The sequence below is a fragment of the Asparagus officinalis genome, chromosome 7 (assembly GCF_001876935.1).
Source record: "Asparagus officinalis chromosome 7, Aspof.V1, whole genome shotgun sequence".
Classification (NCBI taxonomy): Eukaryota; Viridiplantae; Streptophyta; class Magnoliopsida; order Asparagales; family Asparagaceae; genus Asparagus; species Asparagus officinalis.
In genome coordinates this window covers 102,792,967-102,811,394 of record NC_033800.1, presented here as the reverse complement: position 1 = coordinate 102,811,394, position 18,428 = coordinate 102,792,967, and the positions used below count along the sequence as shown (strand labels likewise).

Genomic DNA, 18,428 nt, shown 5'->3' with positions numbered 1-18,428 from the left:
GACTTTAGCAGAAGACTTGAGGCAATTTGAAGAAGTCTATGACTTAGTTGTAATAAGAAAAGAAGATCCTACCTAGGTGAAATTCCTCTTATAGTGCAAACACTCCTTATGCATGAGATTCATAATGCTGACGGTGATATGATAATGAAAATAGATGTTATGCATGATATTTCTAAAGAGGTTGTGAGCGATATTGCACATAATGATATTATCCCAATGGAGGAAAATGATAAAATAGAGAGTAAGACAATTGATGATGTATCTGAATTATTTGGTGGAGGGCTCGAGGCAAAGAAGATGAAAGAATTATGTATGTAGTATGAGGGAGAATTTTCTTCTCTAGAAATAAAGGTTGTGAATAGTTTTAAGAAGATTTTGGTGATACTTTTAACACTAGAATATGAGAAGCAACACGTAACATTTGAGGAGTTTTTCAAGTCATCCGTAGATCCATATGCCATTCGTCATATTAACATAATATGGAAAATATCCATTCAAAAATTAATTTAGAAGAAGCCCCAGCTAAGGAGGTAAAAGAAACAGATGGAGAAAATCAATACTAAGTATAAAGCAGACGTTGATCAATGTAGGAGAAGAAAAGTGTTTATCAAGGAAGCTGCTATTCAAATAAATATAAGCTCGGGGTCAAGCTTCTTTCAACAAGAGGAAACTGATGTAGAACGCATAACGAGCAAATTTATGGAGAAGTGAGACCTTCACGAGTCAAATGCTAGTACAGATGAATTATTGATTGACTTCAGAGAAACAACCGTATCTCCCAATCCGGTAGGCGGATTCTAACATATTATATATGAAAATCGTCTATCTTGACAAGGCGAAGCCAACCAGATTGTCATATTTCTAAAACCTCATCAATATCACCATTATTAGCAGAAATCCGAAAATAATTAATATTTACTTTATTTTTAGTAATAAAGTTAGATTTTATTTAGATTATGAAACAAATTCAATTTTGATTTATGTTGGACTGATGTATTGTCTATATTATAGGAGGTTTTAAAAGGTAGGATTGGATACTTTCTATTTTTTTAGTTCTAGTCTCGTTAGGGGTCTAGTTTATTTTTCTATCTAGGGAGAGAAATGTAAATCACTTTTATCAATAAAATTTCTCTTATTATATTTTCTTCGTGGATTCGAAGTTCTTCGTAGATTCGGAAATTGTTCTTTGTGGATTTAAAGAACGCCCCTTGATGGATTTCGAGGTTTATCATTTCCGAGGTTTATCAGCCGTGTAGATTGAGTTTGGTGAAGTCAGCTAAGGACATAAGCATGTTGGTGAGGTTTAGTCCGTGGACTTGGGCTTCGTTTCGCGAGCAGGCAACTCCAGCCCAAGAGCAGAGAGCGGTAGCATTAGTCCAGTTGCATGTTTAAGCAACCTTTTAGATCGACAAACACAGATGATCGCGCTTGAATCGGAGGAGCGCAAAGGCTTCATGTTCAAAGCCGAAGACAAACACAACGGTCGATGATGATAAAAACACCAGTAGAAAAGTGAAGATAAACCTGAAGCTTTTGCGCTTTGAATAAACCTCAAATGGTTATAATTATATATAGGGTTGCAGAAGCATGTATTAGTGTTGATTTTTTTGCAATTAATCTTTTTCTTGCTAAGCATCACTTAGGGGGTGTTTGTTTGCATGCAAGTGAAAGATGAAAGTGAGAAAGTTACTTTCATTTAACAATTAAGGTGTTTGTTTTCATGTAAGTGGTTATGAAAGTGAGATGTAAGAAAGTTGCCACATAAGATTTAATGCAACTTTGACTTCCCCTAAAAAAGTGGTGAAGTCACATGAAAGTGACAAAAAGGTAAGTAATTTAATTAAATGATTTTAATTATATTTTCTAATTAATCTTATTTTGCCACGTCATCTTCACATTGCACTTTCGATAATAATTTAATTTTTCAAACAAACATTGTATTTCACTTGCGTGCTGACATGGATGTAAAAGTCATTTGTAAAAAAAAGTAACTTACATATTTTAAATTCACTTTCAGATTGCCAAACACCCCTTAATGCAATTTTGATTTCCCCTAAAAAAATGGTGAAGTCACATGAAAGTGATAAAAATGTAACTAATTTAATTAAATGATTTTAATTATACTCTCTAATTAATCTTATTTTGCCACGTCATCTTCACATTGCACTTTCGATAATAATTTAATTTTTCAAACAAACACTGTATTTCACTTGCGTGCTGACATGGATGTAAAAGTCATTTGTTGGAGTTGGGTACATATAACAATCACTTTCATACAATCTCCACGTAAACCAAACAATGTAATTTTATCATTTGAGGATATTTAATGGAATCTAAAACAAACAATGTAAAAGCTAAAACTTAAAATGATGAGGTGGACACCACTTTCCATGTGGTGTCATAAATAACTAAGTTTACACACAACCACCAAATAGCCCCTTAAGGTTTCATCTAATATAATAAGGGGTTGATCATCGTGAGGCGGCATGTGACTTGCAAGGTGAATTTTGTCATATGAGCCACCATTTCATGCCCATTTTCTCACATAAAATTTTCTACAATAATTTTTTTTAGCTCATGACCATAATCTACCAGCTAAATCCTTCACCAGGATACAATACCAAGGGACTGTTTGGTTGGGAAAAAAAGGCAAAGAAAGCAATTATAGGAAATGTATATTCTATAATGATTTCCATTTTCTTGTTTGGTTCTTGTTTGCATGTAAGTGAAAGATGAAAGTGAGAAAGTTACTTTCATTTAACAATTAAGGTGTTTGTTTTCATGTAAGTGGTTATGAAAGTGAGATGTAAGAAAGTTGCCACATAAGATTTAATGCAACTTTGACTTCCCCTAAAAAAGTGGTGAAGTCACATGAAAGTGACAAAAAGGTAAGTAATTTAATTAAATGATTTTAATTATATTTTCTAATTAATCTTATTTTGCCACGTCATCTTCACATTACACTTTCGATAATAATTTAATTTTTCAAACAAACACTGTATTTCATTTGCGTGCTGACATGGATGTAAAAGTCATTTGTAAAAAAAAGTAACTTACATATTTTAAGTTTACTTTCAGATTGTCAAACACCCCCTTATAGAGAAAATACGGCTTCCATATTCTGTAATATTTGCTACTTTAGATCGTTCGTGTAAGTAATCTTTGTTTAGGGTCTTTTTAGCATATACGCCCCCAGCAAACTAGATATTTGCTACTTTACCCTCCAATCCTCCCAAATTCGATCGATAGAAGTGTAGATATCTAGAGCACGGTCCAGTTAACGTAACAACCACCACTACGAAAAATACCATGCTCGTACCTTGTAGAACTCGTTTTTTGAAAAATTAGTCAACAAATATTAATATAGGGTCCAACCTGTAGTTTTTGGCCTGGCTTATCAACATCTTAGAATCTTCTACCTTACGTACGTGGATCAACTAGAATTAATGCGCCCCATCTGACTTGGTCTAAATCTGCATCTAGGAAACTAACACCCATAGCATACTAGTATTCGTATGATTTTTAATTAATCTTCTTTGGACTGGAGTCGACCAAGACTTCGATGTCTGCCCAGCTTGGACTGGAGACTACTACCTAGGGTCACCTTCACATCAAGCATGGATACAGAAGTGCTATATATTTGACCTTTTCCCCCTTAATTAATCTTGGTTTTATTTCATTTTTTTTTGAAAAGTGAAATGTAATTGTAGGAAAATCAGTTCAATTAATCGTGTGTTATCATAAAAAAAAACAATGAAACTATAGGCTTACATACTGCTTTGATCCCAAAAAAACAAAAAAACAAAAAAACAGTGGAACTATAATCACAAATTATCTTCTAACACCCCTCCTAACACCCCTCCTTAATTTGTAAATCCCAACTCATTTCTGAACAGTATAAACTTTTTGAGCGATAATGCTTTGAAGATGTCTGCTAGTTGCTCATTTGTTGAGATGAACTCTAGCTTGATCTCATTATCTTCAACAAGCTTTCTGATGAAGTGATAAAGAATCTCAATATGTTTGGTTTTTCCGTGGAAGTCTGTATTCTTTTTCATGGCTATCACAGACTTGCTATCACGATAGAGAATAGTTGGCGACTCTTGGTCTTGCTGCAAATCAGATAAAATCTTTCGAAGCCATACTGCTTCGCATGCGGCACTTTGTAGCTGAGATATACTTTACTTCTGCAGATGATAAAGCTATGATCTTTTGTTTCTTTGAGGTCCAGGATATTACCTTAGATCCCAGACTGAAGACATATTCTGAAGTGCTTTTGCGATCACCAATACATCCAACCCAGTCGCTATCAATGTAACTAGCTAGTGTATTATCTTCTTCTCTTCTGTATTTTATTACGATACTTTTGTACCTTGAAGATATTAAAAATTCCACTTTACTGTTTCATAGTGTAGCTTACTTAGTTGCTCATGAATCTGGACATAAAGCGAACACCATACAATATGTCTGGCATTATCTTTGTGACATAGATCAGCGATCCAACTAGGCTTCTGTAGCTTGAGGCATCCACCTTGGGCGCTCTAACATTCATTGATAGCTTTCATTTAGCAATGCTGGTGTAACTGCTGGATTGCAATTCTTCATGTTGAACCTCTTCAAACATCTTCACAGTACTTTTCTTGATTGATGAATACTTCTACTTCAGTTTTCTTTACTTGTATTCCCAGAAAATATCTCATTAATCCTAAATCTGTCATCTTAAAATTTTATTTCATATTCTTTTTAAATTCCTCAATCATCATGGTGTTAAATGGCACAATAAATCAAATCATCAACATATAGGCAAATGATAAGAAAATCTGTACCTTTTTTCTTCACATATAGATATGGTTCACTTAGGCTTCTTTGAAAGCAATGTTCATGGAAGTGGCTGTCAATTTTGCTGCTCCAAGCCCATGGTGCTTACTTCAACCCATATAGTGCTTTGTACAGTAGATAAACTTTGTTTTCTTCTCCTTTTACTATATAGCCCTGTGGTTGTTCGACATAGACTTCCTCTTCAAGTTCTCCATTTAGGAATGCTAACTTGATATCTAACTGGAACACTTTGAGCTTGAGCTGAGCTACTAGTGCCAATATCGTCCTTATGGTCTCCATATGAGTAACTGGGGCAAATGTCTTGTTAAAGTCAACTCCTAGTTGCTGAGAGTAACCCTTCGTGACTAATCGAGCCTTAAGCTTCTGAATTGAGCCATTTTCATCGTACTTGGTTTGTATATCCACTTGAGGTCAATGACCTCCTTTCCTTCTGGAAGATTGACCAACTCTCATGTCTTTTTCTTCTTAATCATGTATACTTCTTCATCCATTACTTTTCTCCATCGTTCATCTTGACCAGCTTCTTCAAATTTCTATGGTTCACAGAGAAGAATGCCACATCACAGGAGTCATAAATAGCTTGAAGTGAACGCACCTTTCTCGGTGGTGAATCTGTGTTCGTAGTTGATGCATCTGAAGATCTTGGACTAGGAGAATCTCAATGGATTGTGGCTCCCCTCCTCTTCTCCAATGATGTTTGGTGCTGAGGTTTGATGTGATTCGCCATTCTATGTTCATGCTTCATCAAAGATAACACCTCTAGAGACTACCAATTTGTTAGTATCAGGATTGTATAGTCTATAAGCTTTGGATTCTTCACTATAGCCAATAAAGATGAGTTTTTCTCATTTTTCGTCAAACTTTTCTTTTCTTAGTTGTGTTGGTTTGTGTGCATAGGCGATACAACCGAACACTTTAAACAAATCCACTATCGCCTTTTTCTTAAGATTCATATGGCATCTTGTCTAACACAGCTTTTGTTGGTGATCTATTTAAGATGTAGACTGATATATATACCGCCTCAGCCTATAATTTATCTGGGAAATTTTTACCTTTCAACATGCTCCTAGCCACCTCCATAATTGATATTTTTCTTCTGTCTGCTAGTTCATTTTGTTGTGGAGTGTACCTTATTGTTAGCTCATTTTTTATTCCATGATTTTTGTAGAAATTTTAAAATTCATTGGAGGTGAACTCTCCTTCATGATCAGTTCCTATAACTTTTAATTCATGACCACTTTGCTTTTCTACAAGAGTCTTAATAAATTTTGAGAATACTTCTGATTTTGCTTTTAAGTAATATACCCACATCATTCTACTATAATCATCAACAAATATAAGAAATATATATTTCCATTTAATGATGGGGTTTGAGTCGGGCCACAAACATTAGCATGCACTAAGTTTAACAGGGCTCTTGCTCTCTGAGATATTTTAGTAAATGGTAAGCGACACATTTTATGGAAAAATGTATCATTCATAAACTTTTTCTTCTTTATTTATGTGTGGGAGTCCTATCACCATATTCTTCATTTGTAGCAAATTTAGGTTTTTGAAATTTAAGTGGCCATATCTTTTGATGCCATAGTAGAGAATCATTATTTTCTCTTATTTTGAGTGCATGGTTCTCTATAGACATTTTAAGAGAAAAAGCTTTGTTAGGAGCCATTTTTATTCTGGCCACTATTTGCTTATTCTTGTCATCTATTATCACACATTCATTCTTAAAGAAATTGACTGAATATCCTTTTTGGATTAATTATCTCACACCAAGTAAATTTTGAGTTAGCCCCAGAACATAAAGAACATCTGAGATGTATTTAGTCTTACTTCCCTTAGCCTGGACTGCTATCACTCCCTTTCCTTCAACATTTTTTTTAATTTTTCGTCTCCAAGCTTTATTTGAGAGTTTGCTCCATCCTTCAACCCTACAAAGCTTCTCTTATTTCTTGTCATATAGTTGCTGCATCCACTATCCAAATACCAAGTATCTTTTTCTTCTAATTGTGCATTAAAACATGATAAAATAGGTGATATGTTGCTATTTTTGTATATCGGACTTTGTTATTTTTGTGATGCCAACAATATTTTTGAGAATGATTAGCATTTCTATAGTTTGAGAATTTAAATCTGCAATTATATGTCTCGTTATATCTTACAAATAGTTAAGTGTTAGTCCTTGATAAGGAGCCAACATGTGCCCCACCTTAAGTATCTAATTAGCCATACTATAGGAAGGATGATTTGATAGCTTCACCACTCGACCATTCGTAAGTAGGGCCAAGTCGAAAGGCGTCCTCACTTGACTCACCATTCAAGTCGACACCACTCCTCTTCACTCCACAAGGCCGGGTCGACAACCTATGAGGCTGATAAAAAAGGTAGTACTTATCGGCCCACTCACAAAATCGAGATGAAAGACGTCACTTATTGATCCTCTCAGAGAGAAGAGTCAAGAGGCTGGGTATCCTCAACCCTCCATCCGACAGTCAATTGCCATTACATTAAACGAATGATCAATGTCATCATTTCTCCAGCACTGAAAGTCTTTATGACTCATCGGAGCTCATCAGCAGTACGCATACTCTATCATCATCACATTAAACATCTGGGTGACTCGTCCCCCTCTGCAGCTGATGCCTATAAAGTAGATGATGACTTAGCCACCTGTTTGGACTCGGTCGAAGTTACTCATCTACCCCTTGGATCTGCTATAAAGAGAAACTATTGTCTACTGCTTAGGGTAAGCAATCTTCTTGCAAAAAAGACAATGTACTCTTATTTTTCCTCTCCACTCAAGCTTAAGACTTACTTGACTGTCATAGGAACCACCGGAGATCCCAACTCCGACCTTCTCACGTGTTGTTCATGTGCACGATAGAATTCATTGCTCAAAGCCCAACTATCTGAGGAAGATTGAGGATTCTAATATCCCCTATTAGATAACTGACATTAATAGTTTGGCACCCATCATGGAGCGGTTCTTTCTTCTTTACATAAGATGCCTGGTTTTGAACACCTGGGCCGCTGAAGACTGACACATTGGCTATGTCACTCAAGCCTAGTTAAAAGAGCTGCTCGTAGGATTTCTCAATATCTCTAGTGTTTCGAGTTTTTTTAATGTTGTAATTATCTCAGATTACAATAGAAAAATAAAAATAAATCGGAAAAAAAAATTATTTTTCCCGGGGGCTCTTTTCTAGTGTGTCGATGAAGCGTAGATCTTATACTCCATTATTACACCGATTAAGACTTAGGGTCTTTTAATGTGGGTACAAGCTTAATAGTTTGGAAGATAGCTCAGTCTTCTCTTGATACTTTTACTTGATTGAATCGCCAATGTGATGATAAGAATCTCTCTCTACATGTGAGTTGATCTCTCTAGGATTCAGTTTGATATCTTAGATAGACAGACCTTCTTAGATTTTTTTTTTCAATTCTCGGATCCTCCTTGAATAAATGATCTCCCCTCCTTTTATAGGCTACAAAAGATAGTTAATAGCCCCTTAGTTGTGGATTAAGTGGTCAGTAAAGTAGGAGATAATGGGGATCAGTTATTCCCCAAAAGTAGCTCCTAAAACGGCTATTTGACGAGCTTCATGGGCTTAGTGAAGTTTGCTGAAGACATGAGCAGATGTCACTAAAGTCGTGAGCGATGGTTCATTGTGGACGTGGGTGAGTCTTCTTCAAAAGTGGATTACTTGGTCCACTTGAGTTGACGTAGGCAGAGTTCATTAGTTTGCGAACTTCACCCATGAGTTGAATTTAACACAAAATTCGACTCTAGGTTTGACCAATTGATGACACCTTTCGACTCGGCCTGGGGCGCGTTTTGGGAGTCGACTCGCTTTTGATTTGGTCGAGCATATTGATATGGGCTGTTTGGCGATGTTCACTTTAATCAATAGGCGACCTTCGCTGCAGCTTGTTGTGGGCTTGACTTTGGGTCTATTTGAAGTGTTTAGCCCATGGACATTCACTTCTTGGATCCAAACCAATCATTGGCCTAAGTGAAAATACATTTTGATCGTCTACAAGAATCGCCCAAAATTTGCAAGATTCTGCGTTTCGATTTGTAGCTATGATCGAAATATTTTGGGTAAATAGCCAGAGATGTACTATTGGATGTGGCTTAAATTTACAAAAACACATCCCAGAAATATCAAAAACTAAAAATAGTACAAAATCTATAACTTATAAACAACACCATAAAAATTTTAAGATATGCAGAAAACAACCTGATAGTTTCAAAAGTTGTAAAAGAATAATTAGTTAAATTTATAAAAACACACCCAGAAAAATCAATATCTACAAGCGATGCACAATCTATAACTTATAAATAGTACCATGAAAATTTTGAACTTTGCAAAAAAATCTGGATAGCTTCAAAAGTTGCAAAAAACACTAAGAATAAGTCAAAACTTTAAAAAAATGAAAAATTGTAACTTACAAACACTGAAAATTTTATAATTTATAAATTTCAAAAACCAACTAAAAATTTTGAGTTCTGCAAAAAAAAACCTAAACTTTTCAAAATTACAAAATACATGCTCAAAAAGTCAAACTTTTATAGAAGCACGACCTAGAAATATAAAAAGTTACAAAAATTATAAAATCTATGAGTTATAAGAAGCACCATGAAATTTTTAAAATTTGTAATAAAAACATCTTAAAAGTTTAGAAAATTACAAAATACAGCCTCAAAAGTCAAACTTTTACAGAAACACTCCGTGCAAACATAAAAATTTACAAACAGTAAAAAATCCATCAATTACAAAGAGCACCTTGAAATTTTTGATATTTGTAGAAAACACCCTGAAAGTTTTAAAATTGTAAAATATATCCTCAAATGGTCAAATTTTACAGAAGTACACGCCAGAAATATCAAAACTTAGAAACAATATAAAATCTATGCCTTACAAATAGCAATGTGAAAATTTTGGTATTTGCAGAAAACACCCTGAAAGCTACAAATTTATAAAAAACACCCTAAATTTTCTTTTAAAAAACATGAAAAGGCAAACTTACGGAGAGTACAACTTTATAAATAAGAAAAAGTCCCCTGAAAAAATAATATTTGCAGAAAACACCCAAGACTTTTAAAATTTACAATAAACACCCTTGAATTCAAATTTTACAAAAAACTCCCCAAAAATATCTAAACTTACAAACAGTACAAAACCTACGAATGACAAATATGAACATAAAAACTTTGACCACGGACTTTACGTTAAGTACATGAAATGAGTTGATTTTGATATAAAACCAATAAATGGGTCACTAGGGTCGATGGGTAACCTGTTAAATAAACATGTTAACCCGATTATTTGATGACCGTTAAATAAACATGTTAACCCGATTATTTGATGAGTCAGGTCGGATAAATATTACAAAGATCGGGTCAAATTTTTAGATGGGTCGGGTCGACCCGTTTGCTCCATGTGGACTATTCTGATAGTTCATTGTATTTCTCTTGAAGTGAGTATCTAGTTATTCTTGTCCACAATATCATATTAACGATGCATCTAGGAAAGAATAATCTTTGAACAGATGCATCATTAATATAATATAGTGACAAAAATCACTAGATGCTCACTTCAAGAGAAATCCAATTGGCTTTATTTAACCTATGTCCCCAGACGCAGCTTGCACGCACCGGCAAAACATATCGAGTCCCTCTCCCGTCTATGTACCAAATCATCCTCGCATTTTTGGTTTCCATCAGAAAATGCAGCTATTCCATCACGTGACATAAATTGAGAGACAAGTAGCAGAACTAGGATGATTGCCCACAACTTTCGATCGAAATTATCAGACCAAAAAGGATCACCACCAACAAATTGTTATGAAGATGAAAATTCGTCATGCAAATAGCATTCTGATACTACTCGTACTTAGTATACGCACAGGTCTTTCCATGAAATTGTACTCAGAATACACTGGCACCTGGCCTTATAATATTGCAGAGCAAGTGATATTTTATCTGCTTCCAAGTATTCGACCCAACCAGGGTCAAGCAACAACCATCGAAAACAGAGTTAAGGATGCAAGTATTGAAATTATGACAGAATAGCAAACACTGGTAGCATGTCAAAAGGAGAGAGAAAGAACCAAAGAGTCTCGTAAATATATTGAACATTTCTTCCCGGCATCACTCCGATGAACAACAGAGTACAGAACAATCAGTAGCGTATACTTCAAGGCAATAAGCAGTAGCATATACTTCAAGACCCTAGCGCGCTGGTGGCTTTAAGATCTGGGCAGCTACAGTCCATGTTACAGAAGAAGCCCCTAGGGCTCTCTGCTCTTTCTCCAAGTACTCCAGCTTATGATGTGCGCTTACTGCACGGTGGAATGGTGGATTTACCCTTTTCTAACGCTTCCCAGAGGTACAAAGCATACTTCTTTCCAGCCATATCAAAAAACTTCATCGAAACTAATCCCTGCAAGTACAAAACCAACACTTCTAAATCCAGACAACGAAAATGCCAAGGAGATAACATGACAAACATCAAAGAAAGCATTAAAAAGGATAAGAACACAATAAATGCTAACCTAACGCAAATCACTCCATGGATATGATTACAATATAGATAGGTTTAGACATGTGTTATTTATGTATCAAGTGATGAATAGAGAAATGTGCAAATGCATATACATATGCGTTTGGGATAAAAAATGAAACGTAATGAAAACCTCCTGAAACTTCAAAATAAATAACCGATCAAAACCTATATATACATTCAAGTGTCTGAACCGATATTAAAACTGGGTTCTCAAACCTCGGATGAGACAATGTATCAAATGAATTTTCTTTTTTAAAGATTTTTCATCCAAGATACCGTGGTTCCTGAGGCTAAGTCTCCCTGTAAGGCTTTCCTGGTCTTTGATGTACAAAAGCCGTCATATTCATTCTCTATCATCTTGCTTCAGTTTAAGCAGCACACCATCCATTATGCATTTATTTTTCAGGTTTTCATCATATTAGACCCTAAAGTCTTTATTACTTTCATAGGGAGACCCCAAGTCTTCATATTTCTAAACTACGCCCTCAGATCTATTAACTTGTCTTAAATAACACCCTCAGGTTGTTGGATTCTATCCATAATTGTTATCACAGTATGATTGAACTGTTGGAATTATTAGATTTGAGATGTAAATTAGAAATATGAAGATTGGGGGGCCTAATAAAAATTAAGAAAAATTTTAAGGTCGTGTATTGTGGAGCATTTTTTAAAGGGTATTTTTTAAAGGGTATTTTTTAAACAATTTAATAGATTTGGGGTTTCAATTAGAACTATGAAGATTTGTGGGCCTAATATATAATAATTAAGAAAGAATTTCAGGTATAATATGATAGAAACCTTATTTTCACATTATCCTAATAAAGCATATTTATACCACAGATATATCTAACACCCAAACTTGCATATTCATTGTGGATAGTGTTGCTATATTGCAACCTTATTTCACTTCCATGATTTTACAAATGAAGGTGTGAAGTCCCATGCCATTCTAACACAGCAGCTTTACAACAGACCAACGAGTTCAGCCCACTAAATGATTTCTGAGTAAGGTTTTAGAGCTCAAAGAGCTTGTAAAGCATTTTCAGTTGGTTGGCTCTGGCACGTTACATATACATCTTCCTTGATTTTTAAGCAAATGGAAAGCTTAAGAAAGAAGCTCAAGTGATGTTCATCCTCTACTATGCATGAACGAAAACCAACAATTTTTAACTTAAGAAAGAAGATAACAAGGACAGTCAGAACAGCATGGCATAATGGAACATTGTTATCTATTGAGAAACATTGCAGAAAACAAGAGGTTTGCACATTTAAGTGATAGGTCATGCTCGAGTTAAAGAAAGTCAGGCCATAATTTTGTCATTAATCATTTACTGTACTGAACCCATGTGCAGATTTAATAAACATGCTGAAACCTGATATGCATGAGCTCAATTTTTTTAAAAGCAAAAGAACGAAGCAAAAGAGTGATTTGTTATAAAGTGAACATAAGCTTCAACGAGAAAAGACAAGTGGAACGAACTATCATGTTGAAGAAATACAGGTCTCAATATCAAAGGATTTAATGCTTTCATTGAAAATATAATTTGCAATGGTCGGCTACAATTCAGCTCACTTGCAGAATGAATCAGAAAAATGGTCATCTTTTTCTAATGGGCTAGAGACCATCGAGTCTGAGAGAGTACAAAATTTTAAAATAAATACTAATTAATTAGTCAGGATTTGTGTGGAGATAAGAAGCCAGTAAAGAACATAGATGGATCATAAGAGATGATTTTTATGACTGAATGTAAAAAAACGTCATGAATAATTTTAATGGATAAAAAAATTGGTTCATAGTTTCAGCGTCTTCTGTTGGTGTTGTAAGTTTCTAGCCATGAAGAGATTGGTCATTTGATGAGTTGGAAAAAATCATACTCCCTTTAAAAACACGAGTTCGGGAAAATCTTTTGATAGACAAAAACACCCTTGAAATTCAAATACAAATCCATTAAGAGTAAGTTGACAATTCTTATTGGATATACATAGCATGAAGATAAGAATATAGTTCAAATTGAAATACAAACCTAAATAAAATTATTAAATGCCAAATTTACAAATATATATAAGATGAATGGCGTGTATATGTTAAAACCAATCAAATTAGTGAGACAAATAATGTTCTTCCCAGATGTCAAACCCCGAAACAACACAGACCTACAAATGCACATAATATGGACGAGGTATTTGCAAAATCCACCAAACAAATTAAAGAGACAAAATCATTCTGAAAATTATAAAAAAGGAAAATTAAAACAAATGACTGTGACATGAGGATACAACGTGACAATCTCTCACCAAATAAAATTCAAGTAGTTCACGGTAATGCATAATTAGTTTCAAAGTTTAATTATACTATTACTATTTAAATAAAGCTATATTTACAATTGTTATCCTCTCACATGCAACATCGCATACCAATGTTTATAAGCCAAGAAACTAGAACAATTTCCGCATCACTTCATCTCATTCTACATGTATATGCCTTTGTTATTTACTTCTTATTAGATTAGATTATTTTAAAGTAATTATTATATTGTATATTTGATCTTTTTTCATATCAAGAAATATCAACAATTTTCACAGCACTTTCATCTATTTTCTTCTTATTAGACTAGATTAGGTTATTTTAAAGTAATTACTTATATTGTATGTTTGATTTTTTTTTTCAGATCACAAAGTTTAATTATACTATTATTATTTAAATAGATACTGTTTGTATAAAAATCAAAGAGAATCTCATACATATTTTAGATCTCAATGCCAATTGTAATATTTACATAAGGGTGTTTGGTTAAAATAAATTTCATGTATGGGCTTAGATAATTTAATTTTTTTAACACCCAAACTCTTCCACAAAATCAAAAGAGAGTAGCAATGCTATATATATATATATACACAAGACCACAGATATCTTGAAAATTAACGAAGAAAACCACACAAATAAAAACCATATTAATTACCCACACGCACCCACTATTTTCAAAACCACAATTCTTCATCTCCATCTATTATATATCCACATACCAAATTAAATTACTAAAGTTTCCCCTCACCAACTACACCATTGATTAACCCTTTTTTTTCTTTTGTACTTAAATTGTATAACATTCATTGTGATGAGGACTCACATGGGTCCTCTGCCTGCCATGAACGTCCAACAAAAAAAAATAATGCACTAGGTCTTGTAGTTAGTTAATAATGAGATCCTATCATTATAAACAAACTAAATAAAGGTTAATAATTCTTAAGAATATACTACGTTCCCCTATCTTCCACTGCAAACTTGTTAGTTGTTTATTCCTGACCCCAATAAATTTTCAAAATTAATCATCTATTTCATAATTTTTTTTAAAATGTTGAAATATAACTTATGGCAAATGTAATAATCCATGTTTATAGATTTTAACTCAAAATGAATCCAACTTATTTTATAGTAAGAAAATAAAAATAATAATTTTGATATTTGCACGTGCACAAGAACTAGTAATAATAATAAAACAAACTACTGGACAAAAAAATGAGATTAGGAGTAATTTTATGTAATTGATAGCTTAGAAAAGAAAACATAAATTGGGCTCATAGTCTTAAGATCGCATGTAAGACTAAGGGATAATATCTAATAGAACACAATCCTTGATGATAGGTTTCCTTCTTCCTTTTGCTCTTGTTTTCCTTATAGTTTTGGGGTGACAAAAGGTCTATTTTACTTGGTTTAGTTCTGTATGGAGCAACTATAGACTTTTAATAAGGGGAGAAGTGAATATGACAAAAGGTCTATTTTACGTGGTTTAGTTCTGTATGGAGCAAATATAGACTTTTAATAAGGGAAGAAGCAAATATCTTAAGAATACCACAATCTCCCTCACTCTGTACAAGAATCACATCAACAAAACAAATGGGATGAGTCAAAATTGCATTCGCAAAGCGTGTGAAAATGAATCACGTGGCAAAGCATGGAAAAGGAAGCCTTTCCATGAATTTTCTAATTCAAGAGAGCTTCCCATAATATCATGACCTTTCCCGTTCCCTCTCCCATTATGTTTGTGCATGTGCACATATAGGAGAGAGAGGGGAGGCTGAGGGATGGTCAGAAAACATGAGCCGGTTGTCAGTCTAACTTAATAAGTAAAAAAGCAATAATCTAATAAAATGCATGCTTGTTATACATATGTAGCTTTCTTGAAAACTATGACTATGATGAAAGCGCTTTGCCTATTTTGAATTTTTTTACTATGTATTAGATTTGATCAATTATTCAAAACCATAAGGTTCTTGCTTATATGCCAATGTCAGCTCAAATCATATATAAACTTAATCTAAAGAACTACTCTTCTCTCGGAACCATCTCCTCAATATTCCCTCACTTCATCCTTTTCTCCATTAACTGCTCCTTTGATCTCCCAAACCAGCTATGATTATCTCTAAAATCCCCTCCCCTTCTCCCAAGCCTTATGCCCAAAAAATCATTACTCCTCTTTTCTCATCCTCAAACCTATTCCCCGCATTTCAATCCTCAAGGAGCTCTGTCTGAATGTCGAAGCTGGACCCTTGGTCCTAGCAGTCAAGAACAATTTTTCCAATCAACTATGCAAACTCTTCTCTCACCCTCCACATCATGCTTGCAGAGGTTCATTTTCAAACCCAAGTTTAGATATTTAACCATTGTCAACTGATCAAACATATTTTCTTCAGCATCAAGCTGGTTTACTTGTTTAATCCTGATCAGCAGTTTACAGAAGTATGTCATGCTCGTTTTCCTTATGATTGTTCCATATCTCCACACCCAACACAAAAAACAAAAACAAGAGAGAGAGAGAGAGAGAGAGAGAGAGAGAGAGAGAGGAACAACATCAGATGATTTGGTCATGGTATATATATACATTTTATGCAGATAATATAATATACTTAATGAGTTCATTTCAATTTATATAAGCTACTCACATGTTCAATTTAGCATCATCTTATTTTTATGGAATGAAATCTTTTAATCTGTATATGTTCTCGTATCAAGTCCAGATGCTATTTTCATCTTGACATGCCTATCTAGAAGTTCACACTAAGCTGTCCGTATGAATTGCCCACATAGACTGCAAGATTTCAGCACATGACAAGCAATGTCTAATTCTAATATTATTTTCCAATTGAAATTCATGTCTGCAGAATTCCAAAATATTTGAGATTATAGCAGCGAGTCAGTTTCCTTTAACCTCCTCACTTTCAAGGCATTTATCCCCTATCTACTAAATGACATGTATGAATATAATAAAATGAGGTAACGATTACACTTAGCAAATAAAGTACAAAATGGGAGTTACTAGCATATAGCAGAATAGCCTTACAAGCCACCACAATAACAAGCCCTGTCATACCTCAAAGGTCATAATGTGGAATACTACACAAATTAACTTTAGCATTGAGAGAAGATAATAGCATGCAAATAGAACTCACATCAATGATGCAACTAATTTTAGAAGGAAAAAAACGTGAAAGGAATATACAAACAAGTAGCAAGTTGCAAATGGAACTCATAATAAAATGTCTGAAAGAGAGCTTACCAGTAATGGATCATGCCATCCCATCCACAAGTCGCAACCTTGCTTTGCTCCAATGGATGCCACTCACATCCAATGCACACCCCATTATGGCATTTCAAAGTCTTAAAAACCTTACAGCTCTTCCAATCCCAAAACCAGCACTTGCCTTCCCCATCCCCCGACATCACAAACCTTCCATCAGGTGAGAAATTCACCTGACAAGCATAACCAGCCACAATATGCCCCGCAAATCTCTTCTTCTTGTTAAGCTGAAACCTCTCCTTTGTACTATAAATAAGGATCTGATTGTCCAAGCTCTGAGCAGCTAACCAATTTGAATTAGGATGAAGAGAGATCGAAGGCATAGAATGCATGTGAGGTTCACTGATGTACTTGATCACCACAGGAATCCCAAACTCCCACACACGAAGCGACTTATCATCGCTGGAAGTCACAAACCTCCTATTGTTATCGACAAATGTAATGGTATTCACTGCACCAAGATGCTGATCATACTCCTGAGTGATCTCTCCTGAATTCATATCCCACTGAACAATCTTCTTATCACTCATTCCGGCCAGAAGAATGTGCTGCTTATCTTCATCCGGGTTAAGCTTCACAACATAAGGAATCTTCCCAGTAGAGAAAGTCGATAGCACCTTCCCCGTCTCCGTATCCCAGAGCTTGATGTTCTTATCGTATCCAGCACTCAAGAACCTCGACCCATCATTCGAAAACGAAATATCCCTAACCGCCTTCGAATGACCCATATAAGTCCTCATACACTTGCCTGAATTGAACACATCCCAAATCTTCACCTTATTGTCCATGCCCGCCGACAGTAACAAATGCCCATGGCGAGGGAAGAATCTAATAGCGGACACAGCTTTTTCATGCCCACTCCAAGTGTGAATCTTCCTCTTCGGGATGTAACAGTGATCATTCGCGGGTTTGGCATCTTTCGGCGGCTGGATCCAAGATCTACCCTGATAATCAACTTGCTCTTTCCCATGAAATGTACTCTTGTCGTTGTGCTCCGGCCTCTCTCCCTTCCCATCTTTCTCCTTGTCGGCCTTCTTCTGAGCATACTCTTCCGCGTACTTCTTCTGTTCTTCGGTGAGCTCTCCCTGGGCCACCTCCTTCTTACCCGACCAAGGGCTCTTCTTGTTCTTCAAAACCCACTCTAGTGCCGGTTACTCGGCTTCGGGGCATCGAGTTGAAAACGCCATCACCACCCTCCTGGTCCGCGCGCCTTTCTCGAAGCCTCCTCCGCTTCTGCCCTGCTGAGGGACGTTATAAACCGCAAGCGCTTTCTCGCACGGCAGAACAATCGGACTCCGCCGCGTAGGAGGCGGAAGGGTCGGCAGGCATAACCGACATTTGGCAAGGTTTTTGTACTGCTCGTCGAAGAGAAAGGTTTGGATGGAGGCCGTCCTCGACGAAGCGAGCCTTGTTGACTGACGCATCCTGGGGACGCCGCCTATACGGC

At 35.3% G+C, this 18,428-nt stretch overlaps 1 protein-coding gene across 1 annotated transcript; it reads right to left on the bottom strand.

Annotated features, from left to right (window-relative positions):
• Positions 10,698-18,168, bottom strand: LOC109847583 (pre-mRNA-processing factor 17). Its single transcript, XM_020416814.1, is given in 2 exon segments — positions 10,698-11,282; positions 16,961-18,168. Coding segments are annotated over 2 exon segments (1,215 nt in total). The 3' UTR covers positions 10,698-11,275.